This window comes from Aedes aegypti, chromosome 2 (assembly GCF_002204515.2).
Source record: "Aedes aegypti strain LVP_AGWG chromosome 2, AaegL5.0 Primary Assembly, whole genome shotgun sequence".
Taxonomy (NCBI): Eukaryota; Metazoa; Arthropoda; class Insecta; order Diptera; family Culicidae; genus Aedes; species Aedes aegypti.
Window position 1 is genome coordinate 402,032,991 of NC_035108.1, and position 25,627 is coordinate 402,058,617.

General features: G+C 37.5%; 1 protein-coding gene across 5 annotated transcripts in view; it reads left to right on the plus strand.

Annotated features, from left to right (window-relative positions):
• The window catches only part of LOC5575298 (toll-like receptor Tollo), a 476,821-nt gene that overhangs the window by 437,931 nt on the left and 13,263 nt on the right, over positions 1-25,627 (plus strand). For all 5 annotated transcript variants that reach the window (XM_021847153.1, XM_021847156.1, XM_021847157.1 and 2 more), the window contains 3 exons: positions 13,442-13,588; positions 13,678-13,834; positions 13,931-14,059. In XM_021847153.1, the coding sequence (XP_021702845.1) occupies positions 13,442-13,588; positions 13,678-13,834; positions 13,931-14,059 (433 nt within the window). The remainder of the gene's footprint in view (positions 1-13,441; positions 13,589-13,677; positions 13,835-13,930; positions 14,060-25,627) is intronic.

A 25,627-nucleotide genomic window follows, 5' to 3' on the forward strand; every position in this document is an offset into this window, starting at 1 on the left:
GCAGACGATTGCCATGATTGATCTTTACATAACCGACGTTTGCCATATAGGATGATAACCATTGTGAAAGATTTTCATAATAGACGTATAATATAAATAACCGGAATAAATATTGGAATCGGAAAGGATATGAACGATTGGGTCTTCCTTAGCCGAGTGGTTAGAGTTTGCGGCTACAAAGTAAAACCATGCTGAAGGTGTCTGGGTTCGATTCCCGGTCGGTCCAGGATCTTTTCGAAATGGAAATTTCTTTGACTTCCCTAGGCATAGAGTATCATCGTACTTGCCACATGATATACGAATGCGAAAATTGCAACTTTGACAAAGAAAGCTCTCAGTTAATAACTGTGGAAGTGCTCATAAGAACACTAAGCTGAGAAGCCGGCTCTGTCCCAGTGGGGACGTTAATGCCAAGAAGAAGATTAACGATTGCCGTAAGCTTGAAGATCATAAAGAACCTGCAGTAAAAATGTCATTGCACACTTACGAACTAAGTTAAATATTGGTCAAAATTGATGTTAACTGACCTTCAAATAAATATTTATCTGAAATTTTCTTTGAACGACGCACAGTACTCTTTCAATGAAAATTGTCTTTGTATCTGAATGAGGTTTTGTATAAAATACTGACCAGTGCAACTAACAATCAAATCTGATTTCTCTGTGTCATCGAATGGCCTTACTTTGCTGAGATGAACTGAATTGTTGAAGATGCTCCCTTCGGCGCGGATGCCGTTCTTGGTTACCGTCCGTTTCGTATAATCTTCGATGGTGGTGGTTCTGGATCGGTTGAATGACTAGTAGAGCAATCGTCTAATATACTCCACCATTTCCAGCTTCTGCTTCATATCGGCATGGTGCCCGACTCTGCAGTCGACAGTCTACTTCCACACATTTGCGAAATTCGTTTGCCAGTTCATATACACGCTAAACTTCATCCGCTCAAAAATGAGTGCAGCGCGCACAAAATCGGCCTCTCCTCATGCAGCACAGATTCTGTGCAAAGGGGACTGTACACAGTTTTGTGCAAACGGTGCTAAACAAACCGATTGAGTGAAATGCGCACAAAGGAGGAACGCTTGGAATGCGGAATTCGCTTCCATTTTTGTTTTGCTTCTGAAAACAATGAAAAAAAAAAAAACATTCAAGTTTTAAGGTTTTCAGAGATTTTTTCATTCGAACAGCCGAAGCGGAAGCAAATGGGGAAAAAAAAACTTCCGCATTTGCGACCATCTTCCGGCTTTTCGCTAAAAAAATCCCGGAAAACTTCCCATCTTACCAACGGCCAACTGTTTGCTGCCGCGCGGAAGATGTTTAACAGTTCCGTTTTCATTGATCCCCGCACAGCCGAAGGCCAAGACGTCTGCTACTCACAGAATGAGTGCGACCTACACAGAATTTTCACTCAATCAGCCAGTTCTGCATTGGTTGCCTCATTCTGTCTAGTTTTAACATATGCGCTGCGTGGAGCAGGCTTAGCTTGTAAAGTGCCTGAGAAAACCGAAACCCTCTTTCGGTCGTCCAATCACCGGCTTCTAACTCGTCAGCACACTTGACCTTCGCCTTCAGCAGGGGTAAATTACTTACTTTTACTTTTGCTGGCTCTACGTCCTTCAAGACATGACCTGCGCCACAATGTTACGCCAACTAACTCGGTCCATGGCTGCTAACCTCCAATTCCTCGATCGCCCCACACTTCCAAGATCCTGCTCTACTTGGTCAAACCACCTAGCTCGTTGCGCTCCCCTTCGTCTTGTACCGGTCGGATTTGAGTTGAACACCATTTTTGCGGGATTGTTGTCCGGCATTCTCACAACGTGTCCCGCCCATCGTACCCTTCCAGCTTTGGCGACTTTTGTGATACTGGGTTCACCGTAGAGTTGCGCAAGCTCGTGGTTCATTCTTCTCCTCCATACGCCGTTCTCACATACTCCGCCGAAGATCGTCCTAAGCACACGTCGTTCAAAAACTCCTAGCGCTTGCAGGTCCTCTTCGAGCATTGTCCACGTCTCATGCCCGTAGAGGACTACCGGTCTTATTAGCGTCTTGTACATGGTACACTTAGTACGGAAGTGAAATTTACCAGACCGCAAGGTCTTGTGGAGTCCATAGTAAGCACGACTTCCGGCGATGATACGTCTTCGAATTTCTCTGCTGCAGTTGTTATCCGACGTTATCAATGGTCCGAGGTAGACGAATTCGTCCACCACCTCGAACTCATCCCCGTCGATCGTCACGCGTCTGCCTATGCGAGCTCTATCGCGCTCGGTTCCTCCAGCCAGCAGATATTTCGTCTTCGACGTATTTACCTTCAATCCAACCCGATCTGTTTCACGTTTCAGCCTGGTATACTGTTCAGCAACCACCTGGAACGTTCTTCCGACAATATCCACGTCGTCAGCGAAACAAATGAACTGGCTGGATTTATTGAAGATCGTGCCCCGCATGTTGAAGCCCGCCCGTTTCATAACACCTTCTAGCGCAATATTGAACAGGAGGCAGGAAAGACCATCGCCTTGTCGAAGTCCTTTGCGTGTTTCAAACGGGTCCGATAAAGCACCCGATATCTTCACACAGCAATGTACACTATCCATCGTTCAGTCTAGTCAGTTTCCCGGGAAAACCGTTCTCGTCCATAATCTTCCATAGCTCTTCGCGGTCGATGGCATCATAGGCCGCTTTGAAATCGATGAATAGGTGGTGCGTAGGGACTTGATATTCGCGACACTTTTGGAGGATCTGCCGCAACATAAAGATTTGGTCTGTCGTCGATCGCCCGTCCACAAATCCGGCTTGATAACTTCCAACGGCCCAGATAGCCGCAGCGGTAAAAGCGCAGCTATTCAGCATGACCATGCTGAGGGTCGAGGGTTCTAATCCCGCTGGTCGAGGAACTTTTCGTAAAGGAAATTTTCTCGATTCCCAGGGCATAGAGTATCTTCGTACCTGCCACACGATATACACATGCAAAAATTATCAATGGCAAAGAAAGCTCTCAGTTAATAACTGTGGAAGTGCTCATAAGAACACTAATCTGAGAAGCAGGCTTTGTCCCAGTTGGGACGTAACGCCAGAAAGAAAGAAGAAGAAGAACTTCCAACAAATCTGCTTGCCAGTGGCAATAGACGGCGGAAGATGATCTGGGAAAGCACTTTATAGGCTGCATTAAGAATGGTGATCGCTCGATAGTTCTCACATTCTAACTTGTCACCCTTTTTGTATATTGGGTATATTATTCCCTCCTTCCACTCCTCCGGTTGCTGTTCTGTATCCCAGATCCTGGCTATCAATCGGTGCAGACAAGTGGCCAACCTGTCCGGGCCCATTTTAATAAGTTCCGCTTCAATACCATCCTTTCCAGCTGCTTTGTTGTTCTTGAGCAGGGGTGAATGCTCATCCCAAATTTTCTCCAACGGTATGGAATTAGCACCGAATGCTTCCTGCATTGTTTGGATGGCAAATCTTCAATCACAGATGGTGATAAAACGTCCAAAAATGAAATATCACAAGCTGTAGTTCCAGCACTAGAAGCAGATGAACGGAATACATCACAAAACAACAACATCCCTCTGTTTTCACGTGGTGTCTCAAAGGCCACAGTTGATTAGCGCTTCTGCTGCACGCTAATAACTTTCTAATCAAGTTGACAAATTCGTGCACATATGAGGGTTCGTAGTTATAGTAAGAAACTGATCCTTCTTTGATGCGTACATAAATAAAATAAAGAAAACCGGGCATTTGAACACAAAACATCACTTTTCTCACTATGTTGATTCAAACAATATTATTCTTCGGACAGGACTGAGTTATTGTCACTTATTACTAACAAGTAGTTCATGTGATATTTTTCACAGTGATGGCAGCGGCGAATTATGTTGTGCTGGTTAAATAAACAGTTGATATTGTTACATCCATTTGAGCACTTTGGACATTGGTTCCAGGTTGGCCGACGGCGCTGCAGAATCGTTACCTGTTTGTAGCGACGTTGGTTAACGCGCCAAGTCTAGCGTATTGGGGGTCGTGGGATCAAAGCCCACCAGAACGATTCTATTATTTTTCACAATTTTACATCTCAGTTTGTCCAAGTTAACTTTTGTGTCTACGAACTCAAGTTTATCGAATTCAAGGGTATTTTGTTGAGGATTAATAATGTAGAGGAAATGATTTGGAAATGTTTGAGATTGTATTCTGTTGTTTATAGCGAATAAAAGTTTATAACGAATGAAAAACTCGCCTCAGAGCCACTCTGGCCAGCAACTCAAGATAGGTAACCCAACATCTTCAATGAATTCAGTTTACTTAATAAGATTGGACAAACTCCCCGCAAATATTTGTAGTTTCCACGCTTTTATTTTGCTCTAGAAGCAAATAGATTCATTCATTCATTGTAGGTAATTACGAGAATGCGAACCTGACTTCATGTTTGAAATGAGCTCTTTGATGCAGTTTGTGGATACTTTTCTTCAAACCAGTGGCGTGGGAAGTGGGTAGGACAGGTAGGACATGTATTACGCACTGGGTAAGACAGTCAAAGGATTGTCCTACCCACAATTCATCCATTTGTTATTGTCGCACTTATATTAAATTCTCATCCAACTACGGTGGAAACGCGTCGCTCAAGATCGCGCAAGACTGCAGGATGATAAAACGTCATTTTCTGTCGTTCTTTTTCGAGTTTTTTTTTTTTGTTTGTTTTTTCATCGCCAATCGAATCAATATGCAAGTGGTATATCAAGTGGCTCTTTGCTCTGATTTTAAATAATAAAGAATAGGATTTTTTTAGTATTAGCCTAGTGTATTGATGAATGTTTGCCCTTTACTGGCATATACCAGTCTGAAACATACTTTTGGGAACTTGTAATCAACCAGATAGCCGTAGCGGTAAACGCGCAGCTATTCAGCATGATCATGCTGAGGGTCGTGGGCTCCAATCCCGCTGGTCGAGGATCTTTTCGTAAAGGAAATTTTCTCGATTCTCAGGACATAAGAGTATCTTCGTACTTGCCACACGATATACACATGCAAAAATGGTCAATTGACAAAGAAAGCTCTCAGTTAATAACTGTGGAAGTGCTCATAAGAACACTAATCTGAGAAGCAGGCTTTGCCCCAGTTGGGACTTAACGCCAGAAAGAAGAAAGAAGAAGAAGAATCAGAAGACACAGCGTGTTTGTTTGACAAATTGAGACATGAATTTGCGAAAAAATATAATGGCGCAGTTGGTCGTAGAGCGTGCGACCGCACTGAGAGCTCAACGCATACTGAATTTCGTTCCGGCAAGTATTCGGCTTATAGGTATGCGGCTGTAGAGCGTAAGAACTAAATACACTGTAACCTCAATTTACGAACTAGATCGGGGGGGCGCAAATTGAGTTGGTGCGTAAATTGAATCAGTGCGTAAAACGAGGGAGCTCAGTTCGTAAAACGAGGTTTTGCCAATATATCATTTCTAGGTAGAAGAATGTCTCACAATACTGGACCCTAGAAGATTGTTATATTTTTAGGAAGCGTTTGTATTGTCAGATCCAAGTTTTGGTAATTATGTGAGTACAACATGTGTTCTAGTTCATCCAAAAACTTCCTGGAATATATACCTGCAATGTACTGGCATATTTAGCGATCCTTTGATGTTTTTTTGATATGGCACAGGACCTTATCTATTCATAGTAGTAAAATGAGTATTTTTAAAAATTTTGCCGATGTCCTATGTCCTCCAAGGACTCCATTGAATATAGGCCTTGGGATCTACGACCGTAATAAGAGATTAGAGGTTACTTTTCAATTACTCCACAGGCCCCTAACCATTCATGTGATTAAACGGTGTATTGTAATAATTTGTGCGGATGTCCTAGATCCTCCAAGGACTCCATTGAATAAAGGCCTTGGGATCTACGACCGTTATAAGATATTAGAGGATACTTTTCAATTACTCCACAGGCCCCTAACCATTAATGTGAGTAAACGGTATATTGTAATAATTTGTGTGGATGTCCTAGGTCCTCCAAGGACTCCATTGAATATAGGCCTTTGGATCTACGACCGTAATAAGAGATTAGAGGTTACTTTTCTATTACTCCACAGGCCCCTAACCATTCATGTGAGTAAATGGTGTATTGTAATAATTTGTGTGGATGTCCTAGGTCATCCAAGGACTCTGTTGAATATAGGCCTTGGGATCTACGACCGTAATAAGATATTAGAGGATACTTTTCAATTACTTCACAGGCCCCTAACCATTCATGTGAGTAAACGGTATATTGTAATAATTTGTGTGGATGTCCTAGGTCATGCAAGGACTCCATTGAATATAGGCCTTGGGATCTACGACCGTAATAAGAGATTAGAGGTTACTTTTCAATTACTCCACAGGCCCCTAACCATTCATGTGATTGAACGGTGTATTGTAATAATTTGTGTGAATGTCCTAGGTCATCCAAGGACTCCATTGAATATAGGCCTTGGGATCTACGACCGTAATAAGAGATTAGAGGTTACTTTTCAACTACTCCACAGGCCCCTAACCATTCATGTGATTGAACGGTGTATTGTAATAATTTGTGTGGATGTCCTAGGTCCTCCAAGGACTCCATTGAATATAGGCCTTTGGATCTACGACCGTAATAAGAGATTAGAGGTTACTTTTCAATTACTCCACAGGCCCCTAACCATTCGTGTGAGTATATGGTGTATTGTAATAATTTGTGTGGATGTCCTAGGTCATCCAAGGACTCCATTGAATATAGGCCTTGGGATCTACGACCGTAATAAGAGATTAGCGTTTACTTTTCATATACTCCACAGGCCCCTAACCATTCATGTGATTGAACGGTGTATTGTAATAATTTGTGTGAATGTCCTAGGTCATCCAAGGACTCCATTGAATATAGGCCTTGAGATCTACGACCGTAATAAGAGATTAGAGGTTACTTTTCAATTACTCCACAGGCCCCCAACCATTCATGTGATTGAACGGTGTATTGTAATAATTTATGCGGATGTCCTTGGTCCTCCAAGGACTCCATTGAATATAGGCCTTGGGATCTACGACCGTAATAAGAGATTAGAGGTTACTATTCATTTACTCCACAAGCCCCTAACCATTCATGTGAGTAAACCGTGTATTGTAATAATTTGTGTGGATGTCCTAGGTTCTCCAAGATCTATATCGAATATAGGTCTTAAGATCTACAAGCGTAACCAATTATCAATATATGCTTTTTGATATGGCACAGGCCCTTATCTATATGTAGCAGTAAAATGAGTATTGTTAGAATTTGTACTGATATCCTAGGTCCACCAAAGACTTCATTGAATAGAGGCCTTTGAATCTACAAACGTGATCAATGGTCTATAGGTAGTTTTTTAATATGGCACAGTCTCTTAACCATTCATTTAAGTCAACGGAATGTTTTATTGATTTATACGGATGTTTTTGGTGCTCCAAGGACTTCATTGAATAAAAGCCTTTGGATCTGCGACCATAATAAGTGATTAGAAGATAGATTTCAAATACTCCAAAGGCCCATTACCATTTCTGTGGGTAAACGATGTATTGTATGAATTTGTGGGGATGTCCTTGGTCCTCTAAAATCTCTATCGAATATGGGCATTAGGATATACAAGCGTAACCAATCATCAATAGATAGTTCTTCAATATTGCAAATGCCTCTTACTGTCCATATTTGCAAACGAAGTGTTGTATTGAGTTCTGTCGATGTTTTTGTACTTCCGAGGACTCCACGATGTATAGACCTGAGTATCTACAAACTTAAGTAGTTGTACATTGAGGATACTTATTTATAGCATAAAATATAAACTCTTAAGGCTAAGTAGCCCGTCATTCGGTTTGGTAGCCTTGTTGATTTTCCAGATTGCAATTTCAAGGTGATTAAACTCAGTCATCTTAAGGTGAAGATGAATCGAAGCCAAACTTGTAATTTTCATGAGCACGGATCTGGAGAACCAAACGTCCGTTTAAGCTGAAAACTTAATCGATTGGTCACTAGCTGGTGATGACCAATCGATAAGGGTTTCAGCTTAAACGGATGTTTGGTTCTCCAGATCCGTGCTCTTGAAAATTTTAACTTTGGCTTCGATTTATCTTCACCTTAAGTAAAATTGATTCATAAAAGTATCACTTACATATAGAAAATATGCTGATACATTTTCAGCAATGTCAGTGCAAAACCTAGAGATTTTCTTTAGTTCGCAATCGTGAGACGGTTTGGCCATAATCATCGATGCCCACTACAAATTTCAAAGACGGCCTACTTGGCCTTAATATAAGCAAATGGATCAATGTACTTATTTGTACTGATGTTCATGAATTTACTTCGTTAAACAAGTGACGTCTATTGAATTTGCGTAAAAACAGTCTTCGTTGATTGAGGTTTAAGTGAATTTAATTTAAAAATGGCGTCAGACATCGATTTTCATCAACAATATTCTCCAAACGTAGGTCGCCGTCTTGGATTACAAAATGGCGTCGGACATCGATTTTCGTCATCCCTTCGTCGTGCCCGTTCCAAAAATACCCATATTGTATGGGTTTCCAACGATTTTCCCAAACCAGAGGTCGCCATCTTGGATTCCAAAATGGCGACGGACATCGATTTTCGTCATCCCTTCGTCGTGCCAGTTCCAAAAATACCCATATTGTATGGGTTTCCAACGATTTTCCCAAACCAGAGGTCGCCATCTTGGATTTCAAAATGGCGTCGGACATCAATTTTCGTCATCCCCTCGTCGTGCCCGTTCCAAAAATACCCATATTGTATGAGTTTTCAACGGTTTTCCCAAACCGGAGGTCAATGATTTCCCACAGAATTGTCAAAACTCGATTTACGCACTGCGTAAAAAAAGTGACTTAAATTGAGTTTACTGCGTAAAAAAAGTGACTTAAATTGAGGTAGCGTAAAAAAAGACTTCGTAAATTGAGGTTTTAGTGTATCCATAAACAAATCGCTCTCACTTGTGATCGGGAGATACAAACGTGATGGATTTTTTCAAGAATTCATCCAAGTTTCTTCATAGACATCCAAAATTTCTTGAAGGTTTGTTCGAACAAAAGGATTTTTTACAGCATTTCATTCAAGTATAACAAAAAATTTCATAAATTATTCCTTCATTACGTTCCTTACTCCCTCCCACTTCGAGTAGTATCGCGTTCACCAAAAAAAGTCAATAAAATGCTCATTAGGATTTCTTAAAAAGTTTCTTAAACAATTCCCATGCAACTTTTGAACGTTTATTCAAGTTTTCACACCAGTTAACGCTCCATCCATTTTTCTAGTGATTCATCCAATCATTCATACGCAAATTTCTATAGATATTCTTTTCAAATTTTTTTTCAAAAAATTTCCCACGATTTGTTTGATTGTTTTTTTTTTTTAGTAAACTATCTAGTTATTTCAGAGATCCTTGTTCATTACACGAGTTTAATCAGTGGTTACTCTAGGATTTTCTTTAGAAATACCTCCCGTAATATTTTTAGAAAAATTTCCTGGCCATTTTCCGGGAGACATACCCGAAAGACTTCCTGAAAAAAAGACTTATTTGGGAAAATCTACAAGAATTACTGGATGAATTTCTGTAGAAATCGTAGAAATAATCTCTGGAGCATTTGCTGAAGGTATCTTTAGAGAAATCTTTACAAATCCTAAAAGAAATCTGATACAAATCCAAAAAGACAATTGTGGAAGGAATCTCTAGAAATTTCTGAAGAATTCATTGATTGAATTGTAGAAGATGTTTTGACCGGAAATCTTGGAGGATGTTGGATAAAATTTGGAGGAACTAGGACTTAGAAAAAAAATTCATCGAATTTTTGGTGTGAATTTTCTAAAACAATCTTTAAAGAAATTCATTTCTGTGGTTCTCCTTGGAAAAATCTTGACTGAATTCTTTTAGTATTATAATTCTTAGAGAAATTTCATAGGAAAACTCGTGTGAAAATTCCATTGGAAATAATCCCTGAATGAACTCCTATAGAAATTTTTGAAGTAATATCTGATGTAATTCCTAGAAAAAACAATAAAAAACACATAAAGTAATACATGTCATAATGTCACGAGGAATTAAAAAAAAGTCTTAGATCTCAGAGAAATGTCTGCTTTGAAGCTATGATGAATCAAACCTGGCTTGAATATCTTGGCTCCTATTAGGTTTTGTTTTCTTGGTTTCTGTTTGGTCTATTTTGGTTTCTTTACGTTCCGTTTTTGATTTCTTTTTTCTAGCAAGTGTTGTCTAATTCCTATTTTTAAGGCTGATAGTGCCTCAGCCTTATTAAGACAAAAAGTGTTCTTATATATGTGGTTGCGGCTGACATGAAAATGACCTAGTTATGAGAAATATTTTCAGTATTTTATTTACAAAATTTTTATTCTAAACAAATTGTATGAAAAAAAACAAGCCAGTCAGTAATTTCTGACTGCCAAGGATGTTTTTAAATACCGACAACTTCAATAGCCCACGAAATCATCGAAAACTTCGTAGTTGAAAAAAACATTAAAATTGTACCAAAGTCGGTTATCTCGTTTTGCTGTTTAATACAAAGGAATGTATAGAAATCATAATGTAGATCATTGTTTTGTCTTGATTTAGGTTTTTTACGTCTTCTTACGCGGTCAGGGTATTTAATTTTATTAGATTTCTTCAATGTCATAATCGGTGATTTATCGAATATAACATTAAAATTATCGAACAGCTATCCGATAAATGAAACATGAAAAATCATGTATTTTATCCCTCATTTTTTCTCCTTCCGCCTTATATGATAATCTTGTACCGAACACCTAAACAGTGTTTGTAACTTCAAAATTATTGAATTTTTGCTATCTAGCTACTAATCTATCATCGTTTTTGTCGTATGCAAAATATATTCGACAATATAAATACGAATTTTGGCATTAAAGTATGTATTTTAGTTCCAAATTTTCATATATATATATATAAAGTGGCCTCCACACAATCTAGAAGTGTCTTGAAGTTACTAAAACATAAAAAATTAAAATGATGATATTCATTTTATCTATACTTTCTATTTTTAAAGTACAACAAAGTTTTTTACACGGTTTTTTAACACGGATGTCGGAATTTACATGGCTTTTTTCTCATTCATACGGACTTCAGAAATTATACAGCTTTTTACGTATTTACACGGATTTCAGAATGACCAGGATTCTGGAATTAGCGCGTTTTACTGCGCGTATTTTTTTATACGCCACGTATCCCCCGTGTAAAAAAAACTTATTGCACGTGATACCAAGATTAATAAAAGCAAAAAAAAAATTGTTCGTTTGTGCAAAAAAATATAACAAAAATATTCAGCAAAAAATCAAGCCATCCGAAACTGACGGACTCATTCCCAAATATTATTGTTGTTCACTCTTAGCGGTCAGCGCTGGGGTATCTCACCCAACCTTCTTTTTATAATTGGTTGGACTTGCCTGGACATTCTCAGCGAATTCCTTGTGCATTCACGTTCCTGATGAGACTCCTAGCATTGTTTCTGGTAGATGACTGGGACGATACTTTCTGCATTTAAAAATCACGAGCTTTGTTAGATAAGAATAAGTTAGATAAGTAAAGGGATTATCGGTCGAATTCGTTTTAAAAAGGCTTATTTGTGTGATAGTTAAAACCCATAAAAAGACGCTTATGGACACAAGTTTTTATCAACTGCCGAAAGGGAAGATATGGTACTTTCATGGTTTCTAAGAATTGTCTGCACCAAAAGCAGTTAAAGGGGCTCGGGAAAAGAGTAAGTCATAAATAACTTTGTTACTTCAAAAGATAGTGTTCAGCAAAAACACGGGTTTTTTTCATAACAAACAACGTTGTAGAAAACACAAAAAATGTTAATAATCTTGGGAAAAAGTTATGAAAAATATATGATTTTTAGGGGCTATTCACATACAACGGCATATATCTCAAAAAGTATAAGAGATAGAAAAATAGTGTCTTCGACAAAGTTGTTTCAAATTGCCAATTCTACAACTCGAAAACACCATATGTCTATCTAAATGTTATAAAAAAATATTTTTTTCTATTTCACTGCTAGGTGGATTGGTCACAAAACTTTTTGCAACAATAGATGCGCTTAGAGATACCAAGAAACTTCTCCGAACAAACTATTTGGGCGCAATTCAAAAAGCGCATGAAATCGACAAAATTCAACATAGTTCAATAGGATTATTGAACATTTCTGGCCTTATTTTTCCTTAACCTTCAAAAATCACTGTGCTGAAAACCTTGATGTCTAGGGCTACGATACATATCTTTCCAACTTACTGATCCCATAGTTGTAATAGCAGATCAATTCTCCCTGCATTACGGTTCGAAAAAGGAATGTTTATGCGCCATCTGCAGCTGTATACACATTGGTAATATGCTCTTCACTCAACATCCAATATAATGGGGAGGTGTCTGATTGCCACCGCATTAAACTGTGAATGTGCTGTAAATTTACTGTGCATAAACCAACGAGACAATTCAATATACATAGGTATTTTCCTTTCTGCAAGCACCAAGTTCCCACGCGAGCGAACGAATAACTCAAGCAAGAAGCGCGCAATTCATGGGTACCGTCGTTCTCTTCTATGGGAAGGTATGTGCAATAAGGGCGTAAAATCGATGCGACGTTTTCCCAAACATTCCCATGTCGATATGGATCGGATACGAGGAAAACCCAAACATTTTTATCTGTAATGGAGTAGGAAGCGGAGATGCAATGCGATAAAAGAAACAATCTCATCGTTCTCGAGTTCACATTGGAACAGTTCCGATTGTGACAATCAACGAACTGTTACATGAAAAATAATTTCGAAGAACCTGCGAAGATATGGATACATTTTACGTTGGTCATATTCTCGTATAATGATAACGTCCCAAAAGCCATTGGCGAAGTGAGGGTGCTCGTTTTTTTATGCAGTATCATCTCAAACATTACACACAATTATTATAACTGGAATTTCTGTGTTAGATAACACCATCATCCTAATTTGGTAAAATTAAATAAAGTTTTTATTAACATTTTGTTTGCAACATAAAACATTTTATTTGCCGTTGCAGTTCAGAATGTTTACAGGTGAGTTGATTTCACCTGCTTAGAAAGTTTGTTGATGTAGACCATCATTCTGTTCAAAATGACCTTTTCAAAAAGCTTATTGATAAGGGTGAGCAAGCTTCTGATCGGAAACCAGCTTTACACGTGACAGACCAATGACTTTTATGCCATTATATTAAAATATAAGAGTATTCGTGGAACAAGAAAAAGGTCGATGAACCATTCTCATTTCTCCCGCATGCCCTCAAACGTTTTCCAACCATCCAAACTCGCTTCCCAGAACAAACCTCATCCATGCTCGGAAAACTCCAATATCAGCAGCGTGGTACTCATCTTTTCATATTCTTTCCCTTCACAATTGTCATCATTTCGATAGCTCCTGGACCTGTCGCGAAACCAGCTGTCCGGAGTGGAGGACCGTCACGCATCCCAGTTGGCTCAGATCGCCGACCTGCGAATGGACAATAATCCCCTGATATGCGATCGATGCCACATGGGGGCACTCATCGACATGGCGACCGAGGTGGGTTACAACGTTTTTTTATTCTTTTTCATCAGAATCCTTTTGTAATTTTGATTTTATGGTTTGGTTTTTCTCGTTTTCGACAATAGTTACCATGGCCGGAGAAACCGGTGTGCTTTTTGCCGGAGCGCCTGCGGGGAATACCAATCGATGACTTGCAGCCGGACAGCGTGGAGATCTGCATGGAGGTGATAGTGGATGAGGACCACGATGCGGCCAGCACGTCACACAACTTTTTGGAGCAAGGTGAGGGCGGACTTCTTTGCATTCTTGATAACTGTGTGGGACGGGATTGATTATGATTGACATTATTACTGATTTTTTATTACTTCTAAATTACAGCTGGCAGTGTCAGTGTCCTTGCTTTTTGTGGCTTGATGGTGTTCATCGTTTTGGCAGTAATCGTGGTTTCGACGGCCATCTGCTTGTCTCGACATCGAGCGCGGTATTACACACATGAAGAGAAACGAGGTAAGCTGTTAGCACTTCAATTGTATTCTTTTAGCGCACCAGCATTAGAAGCGAAAAGGTCTCGTTTAAAATTGTAAGCAAACTCGTAGTCTGTATATTTTCGATTTCGTAGAGAGATTGTGCTGAAATATTTCACAGATATGCATATGTCATTAAAATTATGCATTTACAACTAAATTTTAATGCTTTTCAAGCTATTTTAGATAAGTACTGAGTTGTATAATATTATTGTCCGTCCGTCCATTTAAATCACTGATCTCCGTATTGCGGCCCTCGGGAGGTTTCCTTTGGGTTGTATTACATTTGCCAGAAAACCATTTGCCAGAAAGCCGTTTGCCAGAATCAATTTGCCAGAATGGATCATTTGCCAGAAAACCATTTGCCAGAATGGACCATTCCCCAGAAAGTCATTCCCCAGAAAGACCATTTCCCAGAAAAAATATTACTATATTACTTTGCTTTGTGTAGCAATATTTAGGTGTGCAAAATCTTTCGAATCATTATGATTTTCAGTGTATGATACATAATTATATGCAAAATAATTGTGACGTAAGTTTTAAAGCTTTTTGTTCGATAAAATGTTTTTAACTAATAATGATATCATAAACTTATTATATAGATAGCTGTAGGGGTAAACATGCAGCTATTCAGCAAGCTGACGGACATGAGTTGGGGACGGACCTGGTGTAGTGGTTAGAACACTCACCTCTCATGCCGAGGACCTGGGATCGAATCCCATCCCCGACATAGTCACTTATGACGTAAAAAGTTATAATGACGACTTCCTTCGGAAGGGAAGTAAAGCCATTGGTCCCGAGATGAACTAGCCCAGGGCTAAAAATCTCGTTAATAAAGTCAAACCAACCAACTAACGGACGTGAGTTCGAATTCACCGGGCGAAGATTTTATTGGATTGACAATTTTCTCGATTTCCCAGGGCATAGAGCATATTCATATCGGCAATATGTTATCCACATGCAAAAATGATCAATTGGCAATAAAAGTTCTCAGTTAATAACTGTGGAGGTGCTTGTAAGAACACAAAGCTGAGATTTGGCTCTGTCCCAGTTGGGACGTAACACAAGATAAGATGAAGAAGGTGTAATAGATTTCCAAGGTTTTCATAGTTTCTGAGAAATAACTGTTTTTTTTTTTTTTAATGTTAAAATAGTCATCAATTTTAAACAAGCTATTAGGGGTCGTCCATTAACCATGTGATCATTTATGGGAGGATGAAAGGGGGCCTGGCCAATGACCACGATACAAACAATTCTTTTTAAATTTTTGTATGGACGAAAGACCCCGTGGAGGTAAAAAATCCGAAAGAATTGACCACGTTGTTAATGGACAACCCCTTATAGGCAACTGTATTTTCAACATTCTATTAATGATTTTCCCTTCTTTGAAGATTAGGCTGTTCTTTAGGGCTAACTAATTCAAGGACATATATGCTTCATAAGAGATTTACCCTTCTTTGTATTATTGGCTAGTCTTTATAATTGTACTGTGTGTTTCTGCCTGCAGTTAACAGAAGGAATGGAAGTAATGTAAACATGATTATGTCAACTCAATTTTAAATAATTACAGCTAAACAAAAATCAATATAGGACTGCTGTCAATAAAAATGTCTGTAAAAAGGATTGTTGTAAAAAAATGCAAATATCGAGAAATGGACAATCAATATATGTCCTCAAATAAAAAAAACTAAATTGAAAGTGATTCAATAATGGAATATTTACCATGTCCATTATCTAATTTCTCATTGAAGATTACTCGAGTGATTCCGAAAACATTAATCTTCATAACCGACTTGTTTCGTAGAGCAAGCGACAGAATATGAGAAACCAATATATGTGTGTTTTTTTGGTTTCCACCATTAATCATGGCCACGTAGCAGTCCTTCTAAGAATTTCAAAATATCTCCGGATCCAGATAGCTGAAACTCGCAATCAGGGTAAACACTGAAGATTGAAGAGTTTTCCGGCAGCCTGTCGCAAATGTTGTAAAACTACTTTAAAACAATAAATAATGCGGTTCAAATTATTATTAAGAGTAAAACAGTTTAACGTTCTTTTCATGGACTGAATAATGTATTCAAATATATGACCGAAAGAATATTGGGTAGTCATTTGAGTTATATTGTTCCAATGATTATTGGCGCTAAACTGATCATATTTCAAACATAATTTTCCCTTCTTTCACTCAAAGGCTGTTCTTTTTAGTTGTTTTGCAATTTTTTCCGCAAAGATACACTATTCATATTTCAGAAATTATTCAACTAAACTAATTCGTGTCAAACGTTTCGGTTTTTTTGTTCTCATACCAGCTATGTAAGTAGTGAAAATTGCATAAAATTGTATGCGAAGGATTTTAACAACATAGACTACATTATTTGGAGCAATATTTACGATGCGAGTGAAGTACTGTAGAATTGACGCTAAATTTTAATTAATTTTGCGCTGCAGCTGTGCAGTGCTAGTAGTCCAATCCTCTTGATGTAAATAATGTGAAAGTTGACTACACAATGTTTCATGCTATAAGTGCAAATAATATGAGTATATTCAAGATACAAAAATGACAAATATCGAAAATTTCGGTAGGCTTGAGGTGAAGATGCATCGAAGCCAAACCTCAAATTTTCAAGAGCATAAACCTCGAGAACCAGCCAGCGGTTTGAGCTGAAAACTTAATCGATTGGTCACACGCTGGTGGTGACCAATCGATTAAATTTTAGTGCGCATCGTACCTTCGTGCTGTGCGTACACGAATTCTCTCTGCTCTTGGAAGTTTTCTTAAAAACTACCTAAAGCAATAAATCAGTACTTTTCAGTGCTACATAAACAGTACTTTTCAGTGCTAAAATTAAAAACGGTACTTTTCAGTGCTGCTTAAACAGTACTTTTCAGTACTATTTTTTCTACTATTGATCCCTTTACGATCCTTGTTTGGACCCGTGCCTTCGATTTTTCGTTGGACCCGTTGGCGAAAGCTAGCGGTGGTAATCCTTCTTGGACACCGTCTAGGGAAAAAACCTCTCGAAGGTCACGTCTTTCTCGTTTATTAACTAAACATGGTATCAACAACTAACAAAAGGAAGGGTGAATCTCTGAATTCACTACTTCCTTCCAAAAAAGTGGGTTTTAAAACTGTCACTACACGTGGCAAGAATGGAAGAAAGGACGTTTCCCCGGAATGCGAACTTTCTTCCAAGGGTGAAATGAATAATTGTATCGAAATGAGCAATCAGTTCGATGCTCTAGACAAATTTTCCGAACACCAAATCGAAGCAGCCTCTAGCCCAGGCATTTTGATTCAAGTGAGGAAGCAAAGAGTGCCGCCTATCGTGGTCAGTTGTTCCGAATTTGGGGGATTTAGGCAGGAGATCTTGAACTCCATTAGGGGAATCAAGGTTTCCTTCCAAATCGCAAAGAAAGGAGACTGTCGCGTTTTGCCGGAAACTCTTAAAGATCGCGAACTTCTTCTCAAACATCTTGAAGAGAAGAAGCACAAATTTTTTACTTATGACGACAAAACTGAACGTTTGTTCAAAGTCGTCTTGAAAGGTCTCTCAAGTGGCTATAAGTCACCTGAAGAGATCAAAAATGGAATAAATGATTTACTTGGATTTTCCCCAGTCCAAGTAATCATTATGAAAAAGAGAACCCAATCTGGCATTGTTCGGAAAGGGCTTTCTCAAGAATTTTATTTAGTTCACTTTAACAAAAAAGAACTAAATAATATTAAAGCTTTAGAAAAAGCAAAACTTTTGTTTGATGTCCGTGTGACATGGGAACATTTCCAGAAACCTGGAGGAAATTACCAGAACCCCACTCAGTGCCGTCGGTGCCAAAAGTGGGGTCATGGTACAAAAAATTGTCGCATGGATGCTAAATGCATGATTTGCGGAGGTTCTTCTCACGCCAAAGACGTCTGTCCAGTGAAGGAAGATACCACCAAATTCATATGCTGTAATTGCGGGGCTAACCATAAGTCCAATTTTTGGAATTGTCCTTCACGCAAAAGGGTCATTGAGGCTCGTGCCAGGCAGATGAAAGATAATATCCGTTACGATAACGGTCGTTTCCGCAATTTGCCTGGTAGAGTATCGAACAATGCTCATTTTTCAGTTAACGATCGCTTGATCATGAATCATACCCATCAGGAAGATCATAATCATGCTCATTCACAAACGTATTTTAATCCGTCGGGTAGCCGTTCGAATCTTTCAATTTCGAATGTATCTACCCACGGTAAATCCTTTGCCGATATCGTAGCAGGAAATTTGAACTCCTCCCCTGTTCGATCCATGGTACCCATTATACTTGTTTCAAATCAAATGGAAAAAGCCCTACCGCCACAGGTTTTTCCGCTTCTTCGTCTACCGGAAATTCTAATGGGAAATCACATGACATGTCTGCCTCTGATTTTAATTTTCTAACTGAACAATTGAATCTAATGATTGATGCAATGTTCAAAGCCACCACTATGACTGAAGCAGTCCAAGTAGGTGTAAAATTTACTAATCAAATTGTTATTGGATTACGTTTTTCTAATGGATCCAAATAATAATTTAAATATTTTAAATTGGAATGCTCGTTCTCTGAATGGTAAAGAGGACGAGCTGTTTAATTTTCTTACGGTTAATAACGTGCATATAGCAGTTATTACCGAAACGTATTTAAAACCTGGATCTAAACTCAAAAGAGATCCTAACTTTTTTGTTTATCGTAATGATAGACTTGATGGGGCATGTGGGGGAGTTGCAATCATCATTCATAGGCGTATAAAACATCAACTGTTTTCATCATTTGAAACTAAAGTTTTTGAAGCTTTAGGTGTTTCTGTTGAAACACAGTTTGGTAAATATACTTTCATAGCTGCCTATTTGCCTTTTCAATGCTCTGGACAGCAAGTTAATTTGCTCCAAACTGACTTGCGAAAATTGACTCGCTATAAGTCAAAATTTTTTGTCATTGGTGACTTTAATGCCAAACATCGGTCATGGAATAATTCTCAAAGTAATTCCAACGGCAGAATTTTATTTGATGAGTGCACTTCAGGATATTTCTCAATTCAATACCCTGATAGCCCTACATGTTTTTCCTCTTCTAGAAATCCATCTACGATTGACTTGGTCTTAACCGACTCTAGTCATCTTTGTAGCCAATTAATTACTCATGCTGATTTTGATTCTGATCATGTCCCTGTTACATTTCAAATATCCAATGAAGCGATTCTAAATCCTATCAGCTCCACTTATATAACACATATATAACACGTATGTTGACTCTAATCTTGATGTTAACATTTCTTTAGAAACTAAACTTGATATTGACAATGCTCTTGAAACTTTAACAAATTCCATTGTTGAAGCCAGAAGCATTGCAATTCCAAAATGTGAAGTAAAATTTGAATCCGTGATTATAGACGATGATCTTAAACTCTTGATCCGTCTTAAAAACGTGAGGAGAAGGCAATTTCAACGCACTCGCGATCCTGCTATGAAAATTATATGGCAGGATTTGCAGAAAGAAATCAAAAAGCGTTTTGCTCAATTAAGAAACAAAAATTTTGAAAATAAAATTTCTCAATTGGACCCTGGCTCTAAGCCCTTTTGGAAATTATCTAAAATCTTGAAAAAACCTCAGAAGCCTATACCGGCATTGAAAGAGGAAAACAAATTATTACTAACTAATTGCGAAAAAGCTCAAAAACTTGCTATGCAGTTTGAAAGTGCGCACAATTTTAATTTAGGACTTACTAGTCCAATTGAAAATGAAGTTACTCAGGAGTTCGAAAATATTCTCAATCAAGAGAACGTTTTCAAAAATGCATGGGAGACTGATTTGGAAGAAGTGAGAACTATTATTAAAAAATTCAAAAACATGAAAGCTCCTGGCGATGATGGAATTTTCTACATCCTCATCAAGAAACTTCCAGAAAGTAGCTTATCATTTCTAGTTGATATATTTAACAAATGTTTTCAATTAGCATATTTTCCTGACAAATGGAAAAATGCTAAGGTTGTTCCAATTTTAAAACCAGACAAAAATCCTGCAGAAGCTTCTAGCTATCGTCCAATCAGTTTGTTTTCCTCCATCAGTAAACTTTTTGAAAAGGTTATTTTGAACAGAATGATGGCCCACATCAACGAAAATTCATTTTTTGCCAATGAACAGTTCGGATTCCGCCATGGACATTCGACCACTCATCAACTTTTGCGTGTAACAAATTTGATCCGTTCCAACAAATCTGAAGGCTATTCTACTGGTCTTGCTCTTCTAGACATAGAAAAAGCATTCGACAGTGTTTGGCATGAAGGTTTGATTGTAAAATTAAAAAACTTTAATTTTCCAACATACATTGTTAGAATAATTCAAAGTTATCTGTCAAATCGTACACTTCAGGTTAATTATCAGAACTCCAGATCTGAAAGACTTCCTGTAAGAGCTGGTGTTCCTCAAGGCAGCATTTTGGGACCAATATTATACAATATTTACACATCTGACTTACCTGAGTTACCTCAGGGATGTCAAAAATCTTTGTTTGCGGATGACACAGGCCTCTCCGCCAAAGGTCGAAGCCTGCGTGTCATCTGTAGTCGATTGCAAAAAAGTTTGGATATTTTTTCTTCATACTTGCAAAAATGGAAGATTTCTCCTAATGCTTCCAAAACTCAACTAATAATATTCCCACATAAACCAAAAGCTCTTTATTTGAAACCTTCAAGTAGACATGTTGTCACGATGAGAGGGATTCCAATAAATTGGTCAGATGAAGTTAAGTATCTAGGGCTCATGCTTGATAAGAATTTAACTTTCAAAAATCACATTGAGGGCATTCAAGCCAAATGTAATAAATATGTAAAATGTCTTTATCCCCTTATTAATAGAAAATCAAAACTTTGTCTTAAGAACAAGCTTTTGATATTCAAACAAATTTTCAGGCCAGCCATGTTGTATGCTGTACCAATATGGACTTGCTGTTGTAATACCAGGAAGAAAGCTCTGCAGAGAATTCAAAATAAAATTTTGAAAATGATTCTGAAGCTTCCTCCCTGGTATAGTACCAATGAGTTACATAGAATATCCAATGTTGAAACATTGGAACAAATGTCAAATAAAATTATCAATAATTTCAGGCAAAAATCGTTACAATCTTCTATTGCCACGATTAATGCATTATATGTTTAGGTTAAGTTAGGTTAAGTATATTTAAAGCGTTTTTTTCTCTTATAAGCAGGTGAAATCAACTCACCTGTAAAAAATCTGAACTGCTACGGCAAATGAAATGTTATATGTTGTTAACAAAATGTTAATAAAATCTTAAATTTGTTTTACCAAATTAGGATGATAGTGTTGTCTTATAACACAGAACACCTAGATATAAGAAATGAATGTAATGTTTGAATAATACTAATAAAGAAATTAAAAAAAAAAAAAAAAAAAAAAAAAAAAAAAAAAAAAAAAAAAAAAAAAAAAAAAAAAAAAAAATCGATTAAATTTTCAGCTGGAATGGCTGTTTGGGTGTCTAGATTTGCGCTCTTGAAAATTTGAGGTTTGGCTTCGATGCATCTTCACAAATATGTCGATCAATTGATATCAAGGTTGAAAACGAATTACAAAAAATGATTCTAGGAATGGTTTTCTGGCAAATGGTCCATTCTGGGGAATGGCTTTCTGGCGAATGGTACATTCTGGGGAATGGTTTTCTGGCAAAAATCATTCTGGCAAATTGATTCTGGCAAATGGTTTTCTGGCAAATGTCATACAATCTTCCTTTGAACACTGATTTTCTGTAGCGTTACCTAACTGGGACAGATTCTGCGTTTCAGCTTAGTGTTCTTATGGTCACTTCCACCGATATGAGACGAGAGCTTTCAAAGCTTCCACCGATATGAAATGAGGGCGGTTCAAAATTCATTAAAGTTTGAAAATCAAATCTTCCATATCTTCCTTACGATAAATAGTGTTCTGTGAAATTTTCAGCATTTTCGATAGTGGTCTAAAGTTGGCCCAACAAATGCCGAATGCCGAATGCCACTACCCTGAACGCTCTTACCCCAAATGGGTCATTAACCCAAACGCCCCTACTCCTAACAAGCCATTACCCCGAATAGTATGAAATAAATTTGCGGCCAAAAAATGTTGTCGATACTGTAACAATGATTAATAGTGTGTAAAATTTGTTGGTAAAATTGTTATCGTATATTTTCCCTTCTTTTATATGTCAGCCTTTATTTCTAAATATCTTGTTGGCAACTACCTTCTTCTTATTTCTGGGACAAGGGCTGTTTTTAGCTCAGTGAGCACTACCACAGTTATTGACTAGAGCTTTCCTTGTTAATTGATTAGATTTGTATTTGTGCCTTTATGCCCAGGGAAGTCAAAGAAATTAATAACCCATTACCCTCGATATGTTCTTGCTGAACATCTGCGCGTTCACCGCTGTTTGGGCTTCTTGCCAGTGACCAAGTTTCAATTCTGTTTTTTACAAACATTTTTCTTTCTCATGAACAAAAGTTTTGCCATAGAATCAAGTTGCTACAGTGATTATTTACGTAATAACTGGAAGCATTTGACCCCTCTACCGGCAGCTTCATTTTTTGCCACAAAATAAATATTAAAATCGTTATAACTTTTTGTTTTTCAACATTTTTACACCATTTTCTCCCAAGTTCTCAAACATCTCTTCTAGTTTAGGAATCCGTGGCGATATTAATTATTGGTGATCTGGTTTTAAAGATATTTCGATGTTTCTTGGGGGACCGACATTTTCCATATAAAATGTCTTTGGCGGTCATTTTGTTTTTGATCAATTTATCAAGAAAATAAAATGTGGACTAAATAATGCCAGGTAATAAGGAGCTACTCTGAAAAAATCACACAAATCGGTTCAGTATTCTTGGAGATATCTGAAAATTACGATATGATGTTTTTTGAAGTTTTTAAGATCTTTATTTGGCCAGCGTGGTTCCAGAAACCTAAATGCTCATTACTTAAAGACGGCTGCACCAAATTACTTCATTTTTTTCACAACATACTCTCATTAATGTATTGATCCGAGGAATAAATATCCGAATACGATTAAAATTATGTAGCCTGAGAAATTAATGGGGGGTTCTAGTTACGGGTCGGTACCCCAAGGAATTTTTGAATATCTCCAATACCAGATGACCAATGATCAATATCAACACAGATCCTAAAACTAGAAGAGTTTTTTGAGAACTTGTGAAAAAATGGTGCAAAAATATTGAAAACAAAATAGTTATTACGATTTGAGTTTGAATTTTGCGGTAAAAAATTAAGCTGCCGGTAGAGGGGTTAATCACAAATTTGCCCTTCTTTTTCAAATATGCTATTATTTCAAGTTATCATTGGAAAAGCTAGTCACTAATATTTTCAAATGGAACAGCAAATTCTTTTGAAAGCAAAACATATTTACAACTTCAATTGAAGTTAAGGGTTCAGTAAAAACCGATCATTGGTGAAAACTGAAAGAGCAGATCTTTTTCTGATGTCCTTATGACCAAATAAAGAAACACGCGTTCTCATTTTTCTTAATTTGTTTGAGAGAAACGGTCAAGTCTCTTATGGAAGTCCTCATCACTTTTTTACCATCTTTATTCTTTCATTGGCTTAAATCAAACAACAAAAAGTTTTTTTTTGCAATTTCTCATCGTAATAGGCTGTTTTTCATCTCGCCAATCTGCCATGAAACGGCCTACTTTCCTACACTGAAGTATGCAGTACGAGAATAGTCATAATGCAACTGAAACCAGTGCTGTAATGTTATTATTAAAATTCATTGGCTTTTTTCGGTGAATACAATATCTATACTCAAAGTGAAAGGGAGTAACGAAAGTAATGAAATGACAAGATGGATAGAATCGCAAGCGAGCGACGAGAGAAATGAATAGAAGTTGAAAATTTGTTTTAACAGAGGGCCATATGTGTGAACAACACAATCGAAACGACAAATCGTTGCCTAACGTCCTGGTCTTGAACGGCTAGATGTTGTAGTGTTGGTCACTACTAACACTAGACAAGCCAGTAGTGACCAACACTACAACATCTAGCCGTTCAAGACCAGGACGTTAGGCAACGATTTGTCGTTTCGATTGTGTTGTTCACACATATGGCCCTCTGTTAAAACAAATTTTCAACTTCTATTCATTTCTCTCGTCGCTCGCTTGCGATTCTATCCATCTTGTCATTTCATTACTTTCGTTACTCCCTTTCACTCTGAGTATAGATATTGTATTCACCGAAAAAAGCCAATGAATTTTAATAATAATAAAGTCATGCGGTGATTAAACCTTATAAATGCAGTGCTGTAATGATTCATTACGCAATGCTTCCTCATTACGCAACTGTTTTGAGTTGCGTAATGAATCATTACATCCTTAATTGGGCTTCTAAGAAATTGCAAAAAATGTTGTACGTAACTCGTTGCAGAACTCGATTTTCACAGCACTCGTCGTAATCATCCTACTCCCCTAACGCGGGTAGATCACCTTTTCGTGGTGCTTTATGGGGTAAAGATCTACCAGTGCCCCCTGGTCCTGACTGCTTCAAACGAAGAGAACAGGATATAATAGTAATCAAAGGAACATTTTAAGTCCTTGTTACATTTTTCAAACCTTGTTGAAAGTGACAAGTCTCGGTTTTCCCAGTTGCCGAGACTGATCTTGAGACAAGGAAAAAAAAATAAGTCGATTACAACAATTTGTTTTAAATTTTTTTTTAATTCTCTAGTTTGAAGAAGTAAGGACTAGGATTCTGATGCATGGATAGGGCCGCAATTACAAGGGAAACATGACAAAACATATTTAAAGTTAAACTTACAGGAATAATTAAAATCAATGCAATAGTACACACTTTTCGGAAACGCATCATATGATTTGAAAGATTTTTTTTAATAAATCCGGAATAATGGGCGAAATTATTGAAAATATACTCCAATGTTACAAGAACAAAATATTCAAACATTCAGAATGGGATTTTGTTGACTTTCCAAGAAACAAGAAGGTCAAGAAAAATTCAAAAATGATTTGGATAAACGAATGGAGTGCCATCCATTTACTTAAAATGTTAAAAATTTTCTAACATGACTTTTCCAACTACAACGAAAGCTTTCTCAACGAAGTTTAAGACTAGGTTCGAAAGCAAATCAAGTAATAGGACTTAATAATTTAATTATTTATTTTGAAAACAACTCTATCGATCACATTGCAAACCTGGTCCAAAAAGAGACCGAAAATGGATCAAACAGGAAACAGAAAATAACAAAATCTAACCTAAAATAAACCAGAAGAAAAGAGACAAGCCAGGCATTTAACTTTTTTTTCTTGTAATACTTCATTACGATAGTGTTACTGCTCGTTATACTGTATGTATTTTTTCGTGTTTTTTTTCTAGGAATTTCGTGAGAATTTAGATATGTTTCCAAATATTGAGAGATAATTCCGAAGATTAAGTTTTTATTTCCTGTGGAATTCCTCCAAGAATTTTTCTAAGAATTTTGTTTTAGATATCTCCAGAATATAACCTGGATTTTAACAAAGAT